General features: G+C 39.0%; 1 protein-coding gene across 3 annotated transcripts; it reads left to right on the top strand.

The window, feature by feature from the left end:
* Positions 1 to 3687: 3687 nt before the first annotated feature.
* Positions 3688 to 21675, top strand: AMACR (alpha-methylacyl-CoA racemase). 3 transcript variants are annotated; one of them, XM_081299022.1, is made up of 5 exons: positions 3688 to 4073; positions 6448 to 6591; positions 7966 to 8126; positions 12733 to 12919; positions 20921 to 21675. In XM_081299022.1, exons 1-5 carry the CDS (start codon positions 3827 to 3829, stop codon positions 21334 to 21336), a joined length of 1155 nt encoding a protein of 384 aa, XP_081155148.1. In that variant the 5' UTR covers positions 3688 to 3826; the 3' UTR covers positions 21337 to 21675. The 3 variants fall into 3 exon arrangements, with proteins under 3 accessions (XP_081155148.1, XP_081155149.1, XP_081155150.1); XM_081299023.1 differs by lacking the exons at positions 7966 to 8126; positions 20921 to 21675 and adding an exon at positions 13933 to 14171 and having other exon boundaries at positions 3691 to 4073; XM_081299024.1 differs by lacking the exon at positions 7966 to 8126 and having other exon boundaries at positions 3694 to 4073; positions 20921 to 21071.
* Positions 21676 to 22745: the final 1070 nt, after the last annotated feature.

Raw genomic sequence — 22745 nt, 5'->3', positions numbered from 1 at the left:
ACCCGGGCCGCACGCATGCCAGGCGAGCGCGCTACCACTTGAGCCACATCCCCAGCCCATGGGTATATTAACTATCTATAAATACTTAACAGATATATGGAATTAATAGCTTAAAATAACATACACTTATTATTGCACAATGTCTGTGGTAAGGAGACTAAGTGTTCCTTTGCTGGATCCTTTGTTTCAGAGTATCTCAAAGGGCAGCAAAAAAGATATTGGCCAGAGCTTGGTCATCTAAAAGCTCTTCCGGGAAAAAATCTGCCCAAGCCCCTTCAGGTTGTTGGCAGAATTCAGAACTCAGTTCCTGGAGGATGGTTATGAAATAGGTAGGCTTTCAGGAGAGAGAAAAAAAGATCCTGAAGTAGAGGCAGATCTGGATCTATGAGCATGACCAGTCTTGGTCATGCCTTTAGTTGTGCAAAACCTCTAGGGTATGTTTGTAACAGATCAACTAGAACTAACATGTAATCCAGCCAGGTGCTGTGGCGTGTGCCTGTGTTCTCAGTGATAAGGGAGGCTCAGGCAGGAGGATCTCAGTTCCAGGCTAGCCTCAGCAACTTAGTTCAGGAAACAAACTGGTCAAGAAGCAGCAAGCAGCACTCAGAGGAGAAGAACTCCAAACTTTATTTTATGTCAGTGGGCCCACAGGAAAACAAAACTCCAAATTCTGAGCCCTGATCCACAGTTTCTCACAATATTTATAGGTTTTTTGGCATTATCTTAGACCAAGTCTTATCACTGTTTTTTTTAATCTTTGCATCTTTTTGCTGATGATATGATTCTAAACCTAGAAGACCATAAAAGTTCTACCAGAAAACTTCTAGAACTAGTAAATGAATCCAGCAAAGTAGCAGGATACAAAATCAACACTCATAAGTCAAAGGCATTTCTGTATATTAGTGACAAATCAGCAGAAATGGAAACAAGGAAAACTACTCCATTTACAATAGCCTCAAAAAAATAATAATAATTGGGAATCAACCTAACAAAAGAGGTGAAAGACCTCTACAATGAAAACTATAGAACACTAAAGAAAGAAGTCAAAGAATACCTTAGAAGATGGAAAGATCTACCTTGCTCTTGGATAAGCAGAATTATTATTGTCAAAATGACCATACTTCCAAAAGCACTATACAGATTTAATGCAATTCCAATCAAAATCCCAATGACATTCCTCATAGAAATAGAAAAAGCAATCATAAAATTCATCTGGAAAAACAAGAGACCCAGAATAGCTAAAGCAATCCTTAGCAAGTGAAAGACCCTCAAATCCCCCGTCCAAAAGAGAACTATGCGTCACACTGGCTGCAAAAGCAAGAGGCAAATTTATTAATACACAGGCGCCTGCGGGTGCACAGCAAAACCTCAGCCGAAGCTTTGGTGAACTGGCACACCAGGCTTTGGGGTACAGTTCTTTTATAGGGAGAGGGGAGCTGTTTCCTGCCTAGCACACTAACAGGTATCTCATTGGTTCTTTTGAATCCAGAATTAGGGTAAACTTGCTTTTCGCTATACGTTCTCAGAAAACCTACAGGGTTACATTCCATTCTTTCTGTTCCTGCTTATCTGTTCCTGTTAGCTCAAGTATGTCCTGAGATATGGGTGCAGTGCTCTTTCTCAACCGGTTATAGGATAAGCTCATCCAGTTCTTGTGCCTGTTTATTGCATACTTTTACTTTCGCAACAAGGCCTCAGGTTATGGGGCTGGAGTCTTTCACAAGAAGAGTGAAGCAGGTGGCATCGCTATACCAGACATTAAACTATACTACAGAGCAATAGTAACAAAAACAGCATTATATTGGCACCAAAACAGACTGGTGGACCAATGGGTACAGAATAGAGGACACAGAGACTAACCCACAAAATTATAATTATATTAGATGAAGGCACCAAAAACATACATTGGAGAAAAGATACCCTCTTCAAAAAATGGTGGTAGGAAAACTGGAAATCCATATGCAACAAAATGAAATTAAATCCCTATCTCTCACTATGCACAAAACTCAACTCAAAATGGATCAAGGACTTAGGAATAAAACCAGAGACCCTGCTTCTGATAGAAGAAAAAGTAGGCCCTAATCTCCATCATGTGGGATTAGGCCCCAACTTCCTTAATAAGACTCCTTTGATGCAAGAATGAAAATCAAGAATCAATAAATGGGATGGACACAAACTAAAAATTTCTTCTCAGCAAAAGAAACAATTTGTGAGGTGAACAGAGAACCTACATTTTGGGAGCAAATCTTGGGAGCAAACCCCTCATACATGGTCATTCCTAGGTCTGTGTTTTCTGTCTAAACTCCTCTTTTTATAGGGATACCAGGCATATTTGGGTCCACCCAATGTAACTTATTCTACTTTAATTACCTCTTTAAAAGTCTTAGCTCCAAGGACAATCACATTTTGATTTACTGGAGGTTAGGTGTTCAATTTATGAATTTCAAAGAGACATAATTTAGTCTATAAAAGAGGGTAAGCCTCTTAAGCAGGAAGAATCTGAAGAGTCATGTGAGACTTCTTCGGTTTCTCTACGCTTTGTCTGAGTCTTTTGATGAATCATCTCTTTGAAACTGCTACTACAGCGTGATGCTGGGTAAAATCTCTGATTCATGTGAAGCTGATTCTTGGTACTGGGATATAGCTCAGCCTGAGCTGCATTTGTTACTATTGGTTTTTTAGAAAAATAGACTGGAAGCAAATATGAAATATAAATGTCTCAGTCTGGATGTCTGCTATATAATTCTCCGCAATTTTCTTTCTTTTTAAGTTTCACAAAATACAAATAAAAGAGTAGGGGACAAGGAACATTATGCTCGAAGGAAGGTAAGAACATGAATTACAGATCAGCAAGGAAAACATTCAAAGATGCAGGCAGAGAAGATGCCTGTCTCTAGTGAGAGACAACTCCTCATAGCGAGAGCCTAAGAGCCCTGATACAATCACAAAACTCATCGAGAGTAGTTCAAGCTTGGCTAACAAGTTTTGGCTACAGTTGTGCCACGTTTTGTGTTTACTTATCTCAAAGTACATAAACCTACATTTACAAAAGATTAGTGCAGAATTTTTTTGGCACTCACTTTCAGCTCTATTCAATGTCCCGGAGCCGTTAAAAAAAAAAAAATTGAGTAGAGAAGAAATTGTAAAAGTAATGGGGCTACATGTGATATGATGATGATGATTAAAAAGAGCGGCATTAACGTTGAAAACTCGAAACTGTAATTGTCCACAGAAATGGCAGGTAGCAAATGATAACGATTTTTAAAGCTCTCTCATTCAGTCCTGGATAAGCGGCACCCCTCCAGTGTTCTCCTAATATTAAAATTGTTTCCCTAGTGCATCTAGGAGGTACCTTGAGCCAATTCCATATGAAAGCCAGGGGCGGAGACGGAGACAACCTGCACCCTGCGGAAGGAAATACCCTAGAGTAGTTCTTACGTATTTAGATTATTTGTATTTCTCTAAGGCCACGCAAGGGTAGGGACTCAACTAGTACAACGGCCAGGGGACGCCACGGGGAGAATGAGAGTCTGGAGAGAAAGGTGACAATTCTGAGTCCTCAGGGTCGAGACGTGCAATCCAGAACACCAAGGCTGGAGGGAAGGGAGAGATCACAGCGGACTTTGCACTGGTGACCTACAACGCCCGGCTGGAAGGACGCCACTGCGCAGACTCCGCGGCTGTGCGCAGGCGCGTCGGGAGGGAGCGCGCCGGGCTAGCGGGATTGGCGCGGCGCCTTAGGCCGGAGTGATCCAGGTCCGCTGAACCTTTTGCAGGGGCCGGGCCGGGATTGCTCAGTCTTCTTCTGAAGGAGCCGAGAGGCACTATGGCTCTGAAGGGCGTCAGGGTGGTGGAGCTGGCTGGCCTAGCCCCCGGCCCGTTCTGCGGTATGGTCCTGGCGGACTTCGGAGCGCAGGTGCTGCGCGTGGACCGGGTCGGCTCCCTCGGCGATGTGAGCCAGTTGGCCCGGGGCAAGCGCTCGCTGGTGCTGGACCTGAAACGGGCGCAGGGAGCAGCCGTGCTGCGGCGCCTTTGCACGCGTGCAGACGTGCTTCTGGAGCCCTTCCGCCGCGGTGAGCCTCGGCCCCAGCGAGCTGTCCACGGGCGGGACGCGTGAGGTTCCTGCATCAGGAGCCCATCTGCACTGGGATTGAGGCTGCCCTCGTCGCACCTTGGTCCTTTTGACACGTGAAACCTCGTGCGTCCCAACCTTACTACGACCTTCAGTCTCATTTGGTCTTGTTGACCATTCTCTTGAGATGATCTTCTAAAGCTTGGATTTAGAGATACTGCTAATGCCCTGTTTCTTTCATTGCTTTTGACCCCTCCCTGGTTGCCCACTATCCATTGCCCTTTGGTATCTGCTTATTTGATGGCATTAAACTATATGAGAATCTAATAAAAGCCATACGTCTGTTCCCAGAGTACCCAGAGGTACATGGCATTTAGTTGCTGTTTGGGGGGTGGTGTACCCTTCAAAGCATCCACGAACGAGGTCAATGTTCCCTGCCTTGGATGATGGTGATCCTAAGTTCCAGCCTCAGGTCATTCCTTTGTGCTTTGTGCCCTGGAGTCTCTACACTCATTCCTATTGCTTTCTGCTTTACATACAGGTGGGGCCCAGCTCTTCATCTGTACCCCAATCCTTGGAGCTGCAGACTGCTACCAAAATACTTGAATGCGTTCCTCTCTCTAAGACTATTCTGCTTGCATTGCAACTGCCGCAAAACCATAACCAAGCCTTTCTCCTTTCCTTTCAAAATGGCATCTCCTCTTATGTATACTTTATCAGAGTGAATGGAACCAGTATCCACCCAGTTTCCTGATTCAGTAAACTGTATTTCATCCTTGAATCCAGTCTTCCTTTCATCACGACTGCTTTCACCGAACACTATTAATTCAGTTTTTTTTTTTCCTTACCAGGACCTGGATTCTTACTCTGCATACCGGTTTCAACCTACTTGGTGCTTTTGTGTCAGACAGCCTTTTAAAACTGAATTTGTATGTTAGAGTAACCAAAACATTTCTTGGTAGGAAGTCAGTAAACGTTTGGCAAAAGAATTTAAAGTCTACAGGGCACCAGGCTTTTTAGCCATCACAGTCATATTTGAGGATATTTAGAATTAAATAATGATTTAATAATGCCTATTTGAAGATGAGGGTGGATCAACATGGTTAAATTATTTGTTCCAGGTCTTTAATTAGGAGAGCTGTGGGTAGACATGTAGTCTCCAGGTGAGGGTTTGTGGCTACTGTTCAAAAAGGTGAATGACTAGGGGCTGTGGCTGTGGCTCAGTGGTAGAGCACTTGCCTAGAATGCGTGAGGCACCAGGTTCAAACCTCAGCACCACATAAAATATAAATAAATAGAATTAAAAATAAATAAACAAAAAATACTGATTTAAAAAAAAAAAAGGTGGATGACTCGACTCAGTTTTCATCACTGATCAGGATGATGAGACCTAAACAGTATATTGTGTAATCCTGATGACTTTTAATTCCAGGAGGTTTAAGATATCAGTTTACCTGGGTTTTGTGCAGTAAATATCATACTTGATACCTTAAGAATTCTGAGGTGTTACTGTAGCTAATTTTGGTTTTATGGATGTTTCTGAGCTTTATTTGTGAAGGTTTTATACAGGCCTGTGGAAAGAGCATGCTGTGAATCCTGAAGAAGGAGCTCCTAACTGAGAGGGGAGAAGGAAGGGTACTACCAGGACAGCACAGAGAGGAAAAAAAAAAAAGATCCTGCTTTGGGGATTGAGTAGGCTTGGATATGCCTTGAGTGAAATATGAAAAAATAACATCCTGTGGCAGAAACCACACATGGGGTCCTTACTCTTCAGGTCTTTTTCTACTAGAAACATGCTATAAGTGGTCAACCTAAATAACAATTGAAGAGATATTCTCCAATTAGTGATATTTGGGAATAGTGGATCATAATAATGAGAGCAGGTGTTCCACAGTAAACTCTGAGGTGTTCCAAGAAGTTGAGGCAAGGGGAAGTTTTTACAGGTGAAACGGGGATTCCATAAAATATTTTGAAACTCATCCTTGGCTACCAGGATTAGTAACAAGGGTGGTGGTGGTCTGAGATTAAAGACAGTTGAGCAGATGTTCTCACGGAAGTTTTATTTGTATAATCTTCTGGTGGCCTTTGTGCCAGGTTGTGGTTCTGATAGAATCTTCTGTGAATAGTTCTTCTCATCAGGCATATATGCATGAAATCCCTTCCTTCATAACTTCTGAGTTTTATTTATTTTTGATTAGGGTAGGAAAAAGTGACTCCATTTTGATTTTGACAACTTTCACAAAATCCACAACAAATGTTACTACATTTGGAAGAATGTAGTTTTATGTTTACCTCATATGAGGAATTATTCCATTTCTCAATTCATGTTCTCTCTTTTTTTTTAAAATGTTTTTTGTTGTTACTTTTCTCCTAAGGTGTCATGGAGAAACTCCAACTTGGGCCAGAGATTCTGCTGCAGGAGAATCCAAAACTCATCTATGCTAGACTAAGTGGCTTTGGCCAGTCAGGACGATTCTCCAGGAAAGCTGGTCATGACATCAACTACTTGGCTTTGTCAGGTATGTTGAAGAATAATTTTTTTCTACACTTTAAATTTATTCCCAATCAAGATCTGCAGTTACATTGGTTAACAAGAATTTTTTAAAGTGCAGATTTAAATTATTTTTTTTTTTAAGTCAAGAAGTCCTTTTAATAAAAAGCATAAAATCTAGTAATGATAAAAGCTTTTGATAAATTTGGGTACCTCAAAAATTTAAATACTCATAAAAAATATTAAAAACAAAAATCCAGTCTGAATAAATTCAGAAGATGGAAGATGCATTGAAGAACAGTACTCTTATACATTGCTGGTGGGACTGCAAATTGGTTCGGCCAACTTGGAAAGCAGTATGGAGATTCCTGGGAAAGCTGGGAATGGAACCACCATTTGACCCAGCTATTGCCCTTCTCGGACTATTCCCTGAAGACCTTAAAAGAGCATACCACAGGGATACTGCCACATCAATGTTCATAGCAGCACAATTCACAATAGGAAGACTGTGGAACCAACCCAGATGCCCTTCAATGGATGAATGCATTAAAAAAAATGTGGCATCTATACACCATGGAGTATTACGCAGCACTAAAAAATGACAGATTTAAATTCTTATCAGAATCAATAAGGAGAGCATGATTGTTTAGATTAGGCTAATTTGAATTCTTAGAACAATGATTCTGAAGCTCCCTTCTCATTTTAACACATTTGAGGAATAACATATCCTCACTAGTAACATTTATTTACTACATTTGAGGAGTCATTTGAGGAGTCAGTACTAGGGAGTAAGAGACTTGGTAGTCGTAGTGATGATCACCCACACCTTGAAAACACTGAAATAGATGGACTCTGATGCTCCTTCATTGGGAATCATCGCCTGAGTCCTGGTTTCAGGCTTCTGTGAACACTAGGAAAACCCCATGTTTTTCAGTCCTAATGTCACTTTATTTCTAGCCTAATTCTCAGATTTTCTGTAAATACATATAGATCAAGGGAGAAGGTAATTATAAAATTGGCTGTTCACACCTATTTAAAATTTAATCTCTTATACACAATTATTTTCTTGCCTTTTTTTGTGGTTAGAATGAAAGCACATGACACTGTTTTTCGTTTACATCATGAATTGATAATAATCATTGTTGTATTTTTTCCAAAATCCAGTGAGTAAAAACTTAACAAATTTTGAAAATGTTAGCTGGGATTAAGTTTTAGAAAGGAAAAAAATCATCAAAACAAAGCCGCCTGTCAACAACTTGTTATATGTAGGCTGTGTAGGTTCAAATTGGAAAAGCCTGAGGTACTAGTTTTTACTCAGGTCAGTAACTAGAGATTGGTTATTCTTCTGTGAAGTTCATGTATGTATTTAAAAGAGGCATTAAATTTATTTTTAATGGTATAGGTGTTCTCTCAAAAATTGGCAGAAGTGGTGACAATCCATATGCTCCCCTGAATCTCCTGGCTGATTTTGGTGGTGGTGGCCTCATGTGTGCACTGGGCATTCTGATGGCTCTCTTTGAACGCACACGCTCTGGCAAAGGTCAGGTCATTGATGCAAACATGGTAAGTATTCATTGGACGGGGGAAGATAGACCTACCACTTGCTCCTATGTGTGCTATATGGTTGCTTCAAATCTTTTTACGAACAAGAAACAAATGAAGCTTAATGTTTGAATTCAGGTCACCAAGAATATCCTTTTCTTTAAAATAGGCACACAGCCTTCATCCATGTCAGAATGTCATAATTTAATCATCTTTGGAGTCACTCCTCTGAACTGTTTATGACTTACCTGATTCCTCTGTGGTGTTTCAACAGTTTTCCCCAAGTTATTTTTTGTGCTTAAAAAAAAAATATCTCAAACTTGGCATAGTCCTGCATGCCTGTAATTCCAGTGACTCGGGAGGCTGAAGCAGGAGGATATTGAGTTCATAGTCAGTCTCTGCAACTTAGCAAGGCCCTAAGCAACTCAGGAAGACCCTATCTCAAAAATTAAAAAAATAAAAAGGACTAGGGATATGGCTCAGTGGTTAAGCACCCCTGGGTTCAATCCCTAGTACCAAAAAAAGAAAAAAGAAAGAAAAAAATCTTTTCAAACAATCTTCATTCAGAAGGATTTCAAGAAGTCTTCATCAGTAGGTGGATCAGATTCTCATGGATGCTGAAGCAAAATGGGCCTTCTGTCTAGACCTTCCTGCTGCATTTGGTAGAGGAGGCTCCAATATCATAATGCTTCTGTTTGTGCATTGTCATACATTCAACACTTGCCTCATTCTCTGCTGGGCACTTTCTCTATGTGATTCCTTTTAATCTTCAAAGCAACAACTTCATTTGGAACATAGTTGTCCTCCCTTATCTACAGGGGATATGTTCCAAGACCCCCAGTGAGTGTCCAAAACTGCAGATATTATCAAATCTCACTATATACTATATTTTTTCCTATAACACGTACATCATATACTGGTAATAAACGTAATTCATAACTTAGACACATAGTTGATTAACAACAATAACTAATAATAAATAGAAAAATTATAACAAGTTATATACATAGCAATAAAAGTTGTTTAAAACTGATGAGTGATTTATTTCTAGAAATTTCTAGTTAATATTTTAAGAGTGCACTTGACAGTAACTAAATGGTCGGAAGTGAAACTACAGAAAGCGGGGATGACTGTACATTGTTATGAAGTGTAGACATCTGCCCAAGGTCTCATGGCTCTGTGGTCTTGGGAGGGTTACTGCACCTTTCTGTCCTCAGTTTCCTTTGTACTATGGAGATGATAATATGTCTACTTTACAGCATTATTAGAGAATTAAATGAGTTCATCCATTGTTTAGGTGTAAATAGTACCCAACACAGAGCAAATACTCTGTTATTGAGACTCTTCTAAAAGAAAAGTACAGTTTGGTCATTTCCTTTATGAAGTACCTTTCATATCTAGTTTGAATACTTGAGGTTAAGAATTATAAAAAGATTTCAGAGTCATTTGGGAATAATCTGGGAGCCAAGTGAGAAAGGTCACCTACAGAAGGGACAGAACACCAGCACATAATGAGTGGGCAGAAGAAGAAAACCAAGGGCTAAGGAGGGTGAAGTAGAGAACCAGAAGGGAGTGTTGTTGAGGAAACCAAGGCAAGAGAAGCTGCCTAGAGAAGAGTAATGGCCAGAGGGTCCACACCGGTGGACACCTCCAAGGTTTACAGACTGAATAGTGTAAATTGGTTTGGCTCACTGGCAACCTTTGCAAAGTATATCCCAGGCTGGAATCTGATCTCCTCCTCAGTCCTCTCCTGTGTTGTTTCTTGTGACTGTCATGGAGCACAGCTCACATTGTCCTTTGTGTCCTTCTCAGAATGTATTTTGGAAGGAGTGGTGTGGGTTTATCTTTTGTTTCTAGCTGCTGGCCCAGGTGTAGTGCAGCTGCAGCATGAAGTAGTGATAGCAACAGCAATAGCACTTCCACCTCCAGCTGCACCCTCGCCCCACCAGGAGCAGGGCTGGGGCCTACACAGGGCTCCCTCTTTGAGCCATGAAACTTCCTGAGGGAAATTGGCTCGCTTTCATTTGGTGTTGAAAACTTGAAGGCTACAGAGGTTAAAGCTCCAGCTTTCAATTGCTTCCCTCTGCTGCCCTCTGTGGGCACAGGCCATGGGTCCAAAAGAGATCAGTTAAAAAACAACCATGGGGCTTTGGTAATTTTAAGGAGATTTAAGGTAAATACTTATCTAGTAATAGTTGACTAATTTTCTAAATATATGGGTGGTTATTTATAATCAAATAATGTGATTACTGCTTTTATCTAATCAGAATTACCTAATAATTAGAAGGTAGTAAGCTTTATCATTTATGAAACTGGAAGCCCTCAGGATTCGTGCTCACATTAGGGGATTGTGAGTGTTGACTGATTACTCAAGGCCTGAAGGATCAGTAGATCTCATTCACAACTTCTTCGCTGCTATAGAAGCTGATTCAGGTGAGGCAACACCTTCTTCTTATAGGACAGTAGTTTTCAGTATTTTAGCAACAGAATCCTTGGCTCATGCTCACTTGGAATGATTTGGTGTTTGTCTCACCATAGTTCTGTTGCCTTGGACCCGATAGAGTTAAGATGACTGGAATGTGGGGTCCTCTCGGCTGTGTTACCCACACTCCAGGGAGCACATGGACACACTGTGAGTTGCATGCAATGGGCCAACACGATAAGGATGGCATAAAAATTTGGCGGGTCGATAAAGCTGCCATTTCCCTGTGTTATGGAACCTCATCTGGGCAGTATGCATGACATGAGGATTTAGGGGCAAGAAAAGCTGCTTGCTGGGGTGACCACCAACAGACCTTGAAGTCTGACTGGGAGAGCTAACACCCTGACTCTTGTCCTGTGGCTCCTGTGTTGCTAAGTACATTTCATTTATGATGAAGCAGAGCAGAAACACTTTTTAATCAAGATAATTCAATACAGAATCTTGAAACTTTTCACACATTTTTAGCCTGAATATGAAAGTAGGATAATCAGTATTCAAAACTCCAACTAAATTTTCTGCGGTGCTGTGTGAGAGCCTGACTCACTTTGAGTTCACTTGTCCCATTGGCTCTGACAGGGCAAGGACTCAGCATAAAGTAGGTATTTGTTGATAGCAGATACTAACTTGCTGGGTTTTGTATGAGCAAGCTGGAATTAAGACTCATGCAGAACAACAGTATTTCAATTTCAAGGTCAAATTTATGCCATGTGAAGGGAAAAATTTCTTTTAAGGTTTACTCATGAATGTGAGTGAGCTGTCTCTGACATGTCTGAATTTGGTATAGGACATATCTAAAAATATACTTCACATCAACATGAACATAAAATATATTTAAAATAGTGCACATATTTATGTGTGTATCATGCATATGTGTATAAATATGGGATTGATAAGATTTGGGTAACTCAGTCTCAAAAAGTGAAAGCACCACCCACGTAGGCCACTTACATGAGTGCAACTTCAGTCAGACTCTGCATAATGATGTTTCAGTGATTGATGGATTGCACGTCTGACAGTGGTCCATACAATTATGCAGCCCTCCACCTTAGGATGTGTAAGTACACTCTATGGTCTTCACACTGTGATGAAACCCCATAACAATGCATTTCTTAGAATGTGTCTCCATATTAAAGTTTTAAAGTTACTTATTTAGTGATTTTAAATATAACAGCCATAAATTCAGGTATGTAGGAGATTTTCAATAAAAAGAGAAATTTGAGATGTATCTAAAAGAAATCTTGTCTTTGTTTCGCATCCAGTAATAGGAATTCCATGCTTATTCTCCCCTCTTGGTAGCCTCAGGGATAAGGATGCTGTGTGGACTACTCTCTGGGGTGCTGGAATCATCAGAAGTATAAAATCCACAGGGATGGCCCAGAGTATTTCGCTTTTCATTTTGATTCTTAAGATAATCATACTTGAGTTTGCAAATTCAGTGTTACTTTAGGACTTGTTGGGAAGGTGGCATCCCCATAATTAGTGTGTACTCAGAAAAGCCATACACCTGCCACCCATCTTGTTTTCTTTATTTTGTAACATTCTAGTGATGATTAAAGATAAGATGTATTAAACATTTAAATTTAGTTTACTTGGTATTGGATTCAAGCCAAAATAAGTTAAATGTAACAGTAATGTGATTTACCTTTAAATAATGATATGTTTCTTATATCACTATATATATTGTTGTAGGTCTTGAAAATCATACTTTAATATCCCTTTGTTTTATTTTTAGCTTTTTTCTGGCAATCTTATATATATATATATATATATATATATATATATATATATATATAGAGAGAGAGAGAGAGAGAGAGAGAGAGAGAGAGAGAGGGAGAGAGAGACTAGTATAAAGAACTTTCTTGTACCTTCATCTAGCTTCAAAAATTATCAACATTTTGCCAATCTTATTGGAAGGGAAGAACAAAAGTAGTTCTTTCTAAGCCTGGCAATATTTTCTGGACTGAAGAGCACAACTGGTTGTTATTCTACCGTAAACCCTCTCTAACTCAACTTTGCAAAAATACCTAGGAAGTTGTATAACATGTATAATCACTGCAACACACACATTTTAAAAACCTGAATTGACATTATTCCTGCTTTTACACTTGAATTATCTGGACTTATGTGTGTTCTGCTTCTTCAAAGGTGGAAGGAACAGCATATCTCAGTTCTTTTCTGTGGAAAACTCAAAACGTGGGACTGTGGGAACAGCCTCGAGGACAGAACCTGTTAGACGGTGGAGCGCCTTTCTACACAACTTACAGGACAGCAGATGGGCAGTTCATGGCTGTGGGAGCCATAGAGCCCCAGTTCTACAGACAACTCATCCAAGGTAGGAGCTGTTACGTGCTTCACCCACTTTTTTTTTCCATGAGCACTCTTTATTCTCTATTTTGGGGCCTTTTTAAATCTCATAATATTTTATTATATATCCAACTTTCGACTAACTCTAGCCATCCATGGGGAATTTCCTCTATCTTTTAAGTGAACAGGTGATTTTTATTGGTGTACATAATAACTCAGGGTCTTAAAATATAACAATTCTTTTTGTGGGATGTCCAGTGCTTTTATTACATGTCACACCAGTAGTGTGTATATTTATCTTGCCTTTGTGTGCCCCAATTTTTCTTATTCTTCCCTGGGAAGGATCTACTGCCTCTGTCGGCTCTTATTCTTTGACGGATGCCTCTTACACTGTCAGGTGTCACCTGAGTACAGAGAGTCTGTGGCCAGTCTGCCACAAGTTAGCAATAAAATCTGGGATCTCTTCTTCCCTTTAAATTAATTGGACTGGAGTTATTTTATTTCTGTGAAATGTTTGAATTTAAAATTTACTCTGCAAATCACTTAGTATGTAAGTCATTTGAGAATATAGTCTGCAGTGATATGAAAAGTTGATTACAGTACATTTACCTTTCTACTTCAAGTTCAAAGTATCATTGTTGATGGCTTTTCAGGTGCAATATAATACTGAATTATTTGCAAATAGGTATAATGATTATTTTTGTAAATATTGAAAAACATTTTATGATCAAATGCTTTAAATCCACTAACTGAAAAAAAGGTTTAGGAGAAAAAACATGATTTGCCTAGGTCATATATAATGCCTTACTGCCCAAGAATTGAAATTAAAAACCCAGAATTGGGCTGGGGATGTGGCTCAAACGGTAGAGTGCTCGCCTGGCATGTGTGCGGCCTGGGTTCGATTCTCAGCACCACATACAAACAAAGATGTTGTGTCCACCGAAAACTAAAGAAAAAAAATGAAAAAATCTCTCTCTCTTTCTCTCTCTTTCTCTCTCAATCTCTCTCTCTCTCTCTCTCTTAAAAAAAAAAAAAAACCAGAATTAACTCAAAATCTGGACTGAACAATGCTACATGGAGGACCAAGTGGTGGGAGCAACACACACCTTGAGTAGAGATCCCTGGAAAGCAGCAGGGATACAGCACTGAGGGTTTGCAGAGTACAACAACCTTGTTTATATATGCATTGTCTTTAGAAAATATAAGTGTGTTAGGGCTGGGGATGTGGCTCAAGCGATAGCGCGCTCACCTGGCATGCACAGGGTGCTGGGTTCGATCCTCAGCACCACATAAAAATAAAATTAAGATGTTGTGTCCACTGAAAACTAAAAAATAAATGTTAAAAAATTCTCTCTTTCTCCCCCCCCTTAAAAAAAAAGAAAATATAAGTGTAATCAGCTGGTACTTCTAAACAACAGTGATAAATATATTCCTCTAACACCTTTCTGTGGCCTGAGTTCTAAACAATCGCTATAGCTACTCGAGTTCTGATAACAGGAATATAAACTTTATTAACACATTTTTTTACTTACCCTTCAGTAACTATCGCATAAAAGTTAATTCAGAGAACTTGCAGTTATATAGGGTCATCTCAATATTCAGCTCTCATATTTAGGCCTCAGATCCATTTTTGAATTAATTTCTGTGTATAGGACAAATTAAAAGTTCATCTCCATTCTTTTCTATAGGTGCTTCAGTTTTCCCAGCACCATTTATGGAACAGATGTTTTCTTCTTCATTGAATGATCTTGGCATCCTCTTGATCATCAGTTGACTACAAGTGACTTTGGACTTTCAGTTCTATGCCATTGATCTCTGTGTCTGTTTTTATGCTTGATTATTGAAACTTAGCAGTGTAAGCTCCCCAACTATGTTCTTTTTCAGTATTGTTTTGGCTACTTGGATTTTTTTTTTTTTGGACTTCTTGTGAATTTTAAGAACAACTTGTCAATTTATGCAAAAATATAGGTGGGATTTTTACAGGGGTTTTGTTGGATCTGTGTATCAAACTAGGGAACATTGCCATTTTAACATTATTAAGCTTTTGAATCCAGGAACATGGCTGCTTGCTTTCCATTTATTTAAATCCTCTTTTAATTCTTTCAGCAATGCTTTGTAGTTTTCATTTAAAAAGTGCTGCACTTCCTAGGTTAAATGCATTCTGAAGAATAGTATTCTTTTTGAATTTATTGTTAGAAACATTTTCAGACTGGTCATTGCTAGTATCTAGTGGGTTTTGTATATTGATCTTCTATCCTGCACCCTTACTGAGTTCCTTTATTGTTTCTAGGTGTAGATCTTGAATCTTTTCATCTTTACTTGAATTCCATCTTGGATGAGTGGCTTCTTGGATATGCAGATTGAGGTTTTTCATCACATTTGGGAATTTTTCCAGACATCATTTCTTTAATGATTCTTGTACTTTCTCTCTTCAGTTGTTGAAGACTCTTTAGTCACTTGTGTCCCACAGGTCTGTGAGGCTCTGTTCATTTTCCTGTATACTTGTTTCTTTCTGTTCGGCTGACGAGATACTCTTAATTCAGTTCTCTTGAAGTCTATTGATTCTTTCTCCTGCTAGTTCATATCTGCTGTTGAGATATTTCTCGCTAGTGAATTTTCCATTTGTTGCTCAACCTTTCAACTCCAAAATTTCTGTTTTGTTCTCTTTTAATACAATTTTCATCTCAAATTGCTTTCATACTTTTCTTTAATTCTTCAGGCATGATTGCTCTCGGTGCTTTGAACATTTAAAAAATAATTCCTGAAGTCTTTGTTTAGTGCATCCAACCTTTGGCTTCTTTGGGGGAAGTTTCTGTTGATTGCTTTTTTGCTGTGTATGAGCCATAATTTCCTGCCTCTTTGTATGACTCAGAATTTTTCATTGAAACTGGACATTACAAATAATTTAATGTGGCAGCTCTGAACCCAGCTCACCCCTTTTTCCCCTACTTCCTGGTCCTGGATTTCTTATTGTTGCTGTTTAATGATTTTCATATACTAAATATATATTCTTTGGTATGTGCAGCCACTGAAATCTGCTCAGTTAGGTTGGTATTTAGTTAATGCTGGACAGAGATGTCTTTAAATAACTTGAAACAATAACTCTTCCATCCTTTTCTGAGATATTCTATACCTTTTCAATTGTGCAGAACCTCAAGATCAGCCAGAGGTGAGAGACTAGAGCCTTCCCAGATGTCTTCTGTACATGTACATGGTCCTGCACGTATGCATATACACATACGGCCTTCCATATTCTCAGATATAGGCTGGAGATTTTTAAAACCCTCTGTGGACAGCCTGTTCCCCATTGTTTCCTTTTAAATCATTTTGGTTAACTTCTTACTCATACCCCAGGTAATGCTACCTCAGGCAGAGGTGAGGCTAAACAATTGCCATTTGATTTTGAAAAAGTCCTAGAGATGGAACTGGCAGGTCACATCAAGTCCAGTCCTGAGAATGGAGCTTTTCAGGAAGCTGTCAGGCCACATAATGACAGTTCTCTGGGGGTGGGGTTTTGGGGGGAACTCCACACTGGTTTTGCTTCCTTTGGTGGCTCTTATCCTGCTGGTTTTCACAGCTGCCTTTGAGGAGTGACCATTGGTTCTCAAAGCCACCACAGAGCAGGGGAGAGAGAGGTGACTTTAGCAGCAGTTGTAATGCCATAAAGCACACTAGACTAATCAAGATTCAACTTGAGTAAACATTCCTGAGATCACACAGGCTTTTCGGTGATTTTGAGAGGGATGAGAGAATTGACTCCAACGATTGGTTTCCTAATGTTCTCTTAGCTTTCCTGTGGGAGCAGATCTTTGTAGTTCCTTGCTTTGCCATTCCAGAAGTTAGCTCCCCTCCCTGGTGTATCTTCCTGGTATTTCAAAGCATGTTTGTTCACAGTGCTTACTTTGAACATCCACACTCCACCTCTGCGAATGAACCGTTCTGAAAATACTGAAAATGAAATGACACGGGTTAGTAGCTTAATTGCTCCAGCCCTCCACTCTTGACCACCTTCAGGTGGGTTTGCTCCTCCAAGTCTAAACTTTGTAACCTCCCTGATTTTTTTGGTCCCCTCCATTTGCATCCTCAACTCTTTGTGTGGTATCTTCGACCTTTCTTTCCTCAAGTTGCTGAAGATACTTGGTTGACAGGAGGCTTATTTATGCTTAAGGCAGGAGGCACATCACACAGTCCACAGAGCCCAGGACACAATGTCTCAGCCTCTTTTTTTTTTATTTCCAGAGTTATTGACTTAATAAAAATGATACTTTTACTAGTTACATACAAAGTACTTCTCTCTCAGGCCCTGCTGGACAAACCCCAAATCTATGATGATTTTTTTTTGAAGTAGTGTTAATTACATGCTTCATTGTCCTCCTGTGTTTTGAGATCTTTGGGGTCAGACCTTAATTAAGCTTTTCAGTACCTACACGTCCAAGTTTTTGTAGACTTCACTGTTTTGTTTCCCTGGTGTTTTCTGGGGCAAATATAAATAAATAAATACATAAAATTAAATAATCTGGAAACAGTAAGAATTTTGAGATTAAGACTCTTGTAGTACCATCAGATAAGCAATAGGGATTTTGTAGTTTTTTTAAAAAAATTTCAAAATATTATTTAAAAACTGCATAAAAAATGATAAGTGTTGGTGAGATTGTAGAGAGATGTAAACCCATCTGTAATACTGGTGGGATGTAAGGGGATTCAACTCCCATGGAAATGGTGTAACAGTTCCTCAAAACACTAACCACGGAAGTCACGTGATCCAAGAATACATTCTAAAGAATGGATAGCAGGGACTCTCACAGGTATTTGTAAACCTGTGTTCACAGCAGTGTTTTTAATAATGGCCAAAATGTGGAAGCAATTCATGTGTTCATTGACAGGTAAGAGGATAAACAAAATGTGGTATATGCATGAAGTGGAATATTATGCAGCATTATTAGGAAGAAAATTCTGACAAATTCTGCATCGTGGATAAATCTTGAGGACATTATCCTAAGTGAAATAAATCTCTCCAAAAAGAATATTGCATGATTCCAGTTATAAGAGGAACCCAGAATAGACAAAATCATATGGATAGAAAGAATGGTGTTTGCCAGGGGCTGGGGAGAGAAAATAATGAAAAGTTATTATTTAATGGGTACCAAGTTTAGTTTGGGAAAAGAAAAGATTCTGGAGATGGGTAGTGGTGATGGTTGTATGTAGTACCACTCAGCCATATACTTAAAAGTAACCATAATGGTAAATTATATGATATTGTGTATTTTACCCCAACTTAAAAAAAGAATGAAAATTCAAAATACTGTGTTTGTTTAAAAAATTGTAAGTAATACAGAATTTTAAAATAAGAAGTGAAATGTCTCCCTTGTTCTGCCACCTTGGGAAAGTTTGCAATGTGGCCTTTTACATATTTTCCTGGATGAACGTTAACACACAATTGTGTTTTTCTTATATGATTACACATTAACTTGTAATATATTAATTATTAATGCATGTTATATTTATTACATTAGTATATATGAATTATATTATTGTTATACATCATTGTATCTAAATTTATAACTTACAGCCATCTCTTTTTATTTAGCAGTATAGCAGAGATGTTCTTTTCTGCCAGTATAAAAGGATATATAAATAAATAAATAAATAAATATATATATATATATATATATATATATATATATATATATATAAATACAAGCAGACCATGCTACATAAAAAGCAGTCATTTTATACTCCATGGTATACCTATATTAAAATTCTCTATTAATGTTCATTTACATTTTCCAGTTTTTCATTATGACATAATGTTTACAATGGCCATCCTTATATATATAAGTATATATACATTTATATTATATATATACTTACAGTGGCTGTCTATATATATATATATATATATATATATATATATATTATAAGAATATATACTTAAAACATGGATTTTGACTGCTTAATATAGTGTTATATAGCAGTAAAGTTTATGATATGTGCTTAAGATAATAAATATTTTATGTAAGGCTGTGTGTGTATGTAAGGTAGTTTTTTTGGAAATTAGAACATTTTCAAGTTTGATTAAGATGCTAGGCTAGTCCCTGTGAGTCTGTTTGACTTAAAATACCAGAAACTTAATATTGACTATACTATAAAAACTAGTGAGGGCTGGGAATGAGGCTCAGTGATAGAGTGCTTACCTAGCATGTGTGGATTCAGTCCCAGGCAGTGCAAACAAAACAGACTAGCTGTAACTGGATTCCTAGTTCCTTTTGGAATGTCAAGAGCAGAGCACTCAGCCCGCCCTGGCCAGTGGTGGTTAATCCTGGAGGCTTGATCATGGTCAGGATGGGAGGGAAATTGTTGCCCAGAAAGGATGAAAATTGAAGAGCTGGGCTGTCAGAATTAAGAGTAGAATCCGGCATCTTTTAGCTTCTAGTGTTTTCCAGTATATAGACCAGATCCCGTGTATCTCAAGTATAATATAAGTTAGAGAATATATTGGTCCCAGTTTTATTTAATGTCACGATTCTGATCACATTCTGATGAAAAACAAAGACATTTCCATCAGTAGCAGTGATATACTACTTTTGGCTGCCTCCTCATTTTATTTGCTTTTTAATCACAGAGCTTGTGGTGATTATGAAATGGAAGCAAAGTGAAAGACATCTATAAAGGCATTTCTTCATAGGTTATAGTGATAACCTGAATCTATGGCTCCAGGTCTGTCCTGCTATTCGAATAAAAAAAAATGGCTACCCAGAAAACTTTACTTATATGCCCAGAGGTAGATATGCATAAAACTTCAGAACTATGTGAGTTCTCCATATGTCCTAGGACCCTTTAAGACCCTAGGGAGGGGCTGCAGTTTTCATGTCTTCTTACTGCTGTGGCCACTTTCTCATCTTCATAGCAGCTTGCAGTTAGCCTGAGCTTCAACATGGGAGGGAAGGGAAGGGAAGGCTGGTAAAGTGAGATCAACCTGTTGATTTACCTGACGCAGATCACAAAAAATACTATCCGTAAGAAAAAGGAGCTTTTATTATCATTTTACTATTAGCCTTCGGCATTATAAAACTGTCTTATGTGAGAGGAAAAATTGACATTTATTCCAAACCCCAGTAAGGTGGCCCTTAGAGTATACAGATGTTCCTCAAACTTATGCTGGGGTTCTGTCTGGATAAACCCATTGTTAAGTTGAAAATATCATAAGTTGAGAATGTATTTTATACACCTAATCTACTGAACAGCATATCTTAGCCTCACCTACTTTAAACTACATTCACCTACAGTTGTGCAATGCCATCTAACTCAAAGCCAATTTTATAATGAAGTGTTGAAAATTCTATGTAATTTATTGGGTTCTTAACAATGAAAACAGAACAGTTGTATGAATATGCTTTTGTGCCATAATAAAGTCCAAACATCTTGGTCTAGTCTTTGGCTATCTTTCTGGTCCTGTGTTGTTCATACAAAGCCCCATCAGACTCTTATTTTACCAATATAAAGATAAAAGAATTATTACTCAAAAGTTGTGATCCTCAATTTCATCATTTATCTTTAGGGTTCTTTCTTGAATAAGATAGTCATGTTTCTAAGATAGTCATATGTAAAATTGCTCAAATTTTATTTTTTATAGGGCTCAGGTGCATTATATAAAATACAGAATTATTTTTAAGTCAGTAAGACAGATAATACCATCCTGAGGAAATTTCTTTTTGAAATCCTACTTATCGAGAAGAAATCAATTTCTGGAAGCTAGATTATTAAAGACAGACTACTTTTGATGAGAGGTCGGTGGTAAACCGTAGGCAGTGACAAGCGTGTTTTCAGTGTTGCCTACCCCATCACCCCACCCTCTCCAGCTGCTGGCTCCAACTTCAAACTGACTTTGAATTTCTTCTCTTGATTCATTTGAGAAACTCTAGAGAACATTTTATTTGGGATAAATATAGTGGGCTCAAAATTTATTTTCATTAATTATAATCTCTCTACCCTAAGCATAATAATTTAAGAAATCATATTTTTCCCCCAGGACTTGGACTGAAGTCTGAAGAACTTCCCAAGCAGATGAGCATGACCGATTGGCCGGAAATGAAGAAGAGATTTGCAGATGTGTTTGCAAAGAAGACCAAGGCAGAGTGGTGCCAGATCTTTGATGGCATAGATGCATGTGTGACCCCAGTGCTGACCCTTGAAGAGGCTGCCTGTCATGACCATAACAGAGAACGGGGGTCCTTCATGACTGACGAGGAACAGCACGTGAGTCCCCGACCTGCGCCTCTGCTGTCAAACACCCCAGCCGCCCCTTCTGCCGAAAGAGATCCTTTTGTAGGAGAACACACGGAGGATATACTTAAAGAATTTGGGTTCAACCAGGAGGAGATTGACCAGCTACGTTCAGATAGAATTATTGAAAGTAATAAACCAAAACCAAAAGCTCATCTCTAGCTTCTAGATTCACAGTTCAAATGAATTTGAATGTAGCACTTGCAATGGAAAATAATACATAGCAGTGTCTGCATGGAAATGTGGGATGACAGTAATGCCGTGATCCAACTATTCTGATCAAGAAACATGGAAGATTGATTACACAGTAACGGTTGCAGTCTGAAAATTGTTATCAGTATATTTGATTTAGGAATATTTTACATATTCATATTATCTTGTGGGATTTTTTTTCTGCCTTCCAATTTGCTTGATAAAATGTATTTGTTGATATTAAAATGCTTATGTATCTATATTTAAATGAATCAGTATATTTTTATTAAATAAAGCTTTTTTCCCCTATTATGTGTTGTGCTTTTTAGTTTGCAAAAGCTTCAACAAAGCCCCTTTTAAATACCATTAAAATAACATTTTCTGATGCACTGAATACTTTTGACTCTACTCTTATTGTACTGGTCAGCTTCGCATGGCTATGGCCAAAGTATCTGACAGGAACAACTCAGAGGAGGAAAGGTTTGTTTTGGCTCATGGTTTCAGTCCACACCTGCCAACTCTGTTGCTCTGGGCAGCATGTCATGGCTGGAGAGCCTGATGAAGGAGTACTGCTCCATTCATGGCAGCCAGGAAGCAGAGAGGAGGAAGGGTGTAGGGATCACGGGAAGAGGAACCCTTCCCAGCACCCCCCCCCCCCCGTGACCCTCTGCCACGCCCCACCAACAACACACTTGAGAGGACTGATCATGTCCCAGCTCTCATGATCTAATCCCTTCACCTCTGAACATTGCTGCATCTACACGGGCATTTGGGGGGAAGCTCCTTATCCAAGCTCTAACAAATGTTTACCAAAATGACTGTCCTTAGAAAAGTCTGACTCTTTTAATTTGAGCAGAAGATCATTCAATCAGGGTCTCTAAATTGGGATGTTAGCAAATAAATGTTCTTGGGCTTTCCTTCAGATAACTCAGCCTTCTGACGACTCTGCTGGTGCTGGGTCCTCTGTAGCTGGCTCTTCTCATCACCACACTGTGACCCTTTTCCTGTCATCCACTTGACATCTGCCAGCCTCTTTCTCCTCCTCCCCCACTACCTCCTGTTTTCTTATCCATCGTGTCTCCCTCTGGCCCTGGAAGTCCCTGGGCTTATGCCCATGAAATCTAGAAGAAAATCATGATAAACACAACCCTTAAAGAGCATGTCGCAGTGGAATCAGGAAGCCATTGGGGTGACCAGGGCCTACACACCTGTATCAGGTAGCTGCCTGGGAAAGAGACCTCTTGTACTGGACATGAGAAAATGACATGGGAATGTGAACCAAAGAGCTGGGCCAAGGTCTCCAAGGTCATTCACGTTTTTCATTTGAGGCTGCAGCTGCAACTGTCACAAATGACAAAGGCACTTGAAACCATGAGTTA

The sequence above is a fragment of the Spermophilus citellus genome, assembly GCF_964194105.1.
Source record: "Spermophilus citellus genome assembly, chromosome: 1".
Classification (NCBI taxonomy): domain Eukaryota; kingdom Metazoa; phylum Chordata; class Mammalia; order Rodentia; family Sciuridae; genus Spermophilus; species Spermophilus citellus.
Note: the sequence above shows the minus strand (reverse complement) of the source record. Positions and strands in the feature narration are given on the sequence as shown.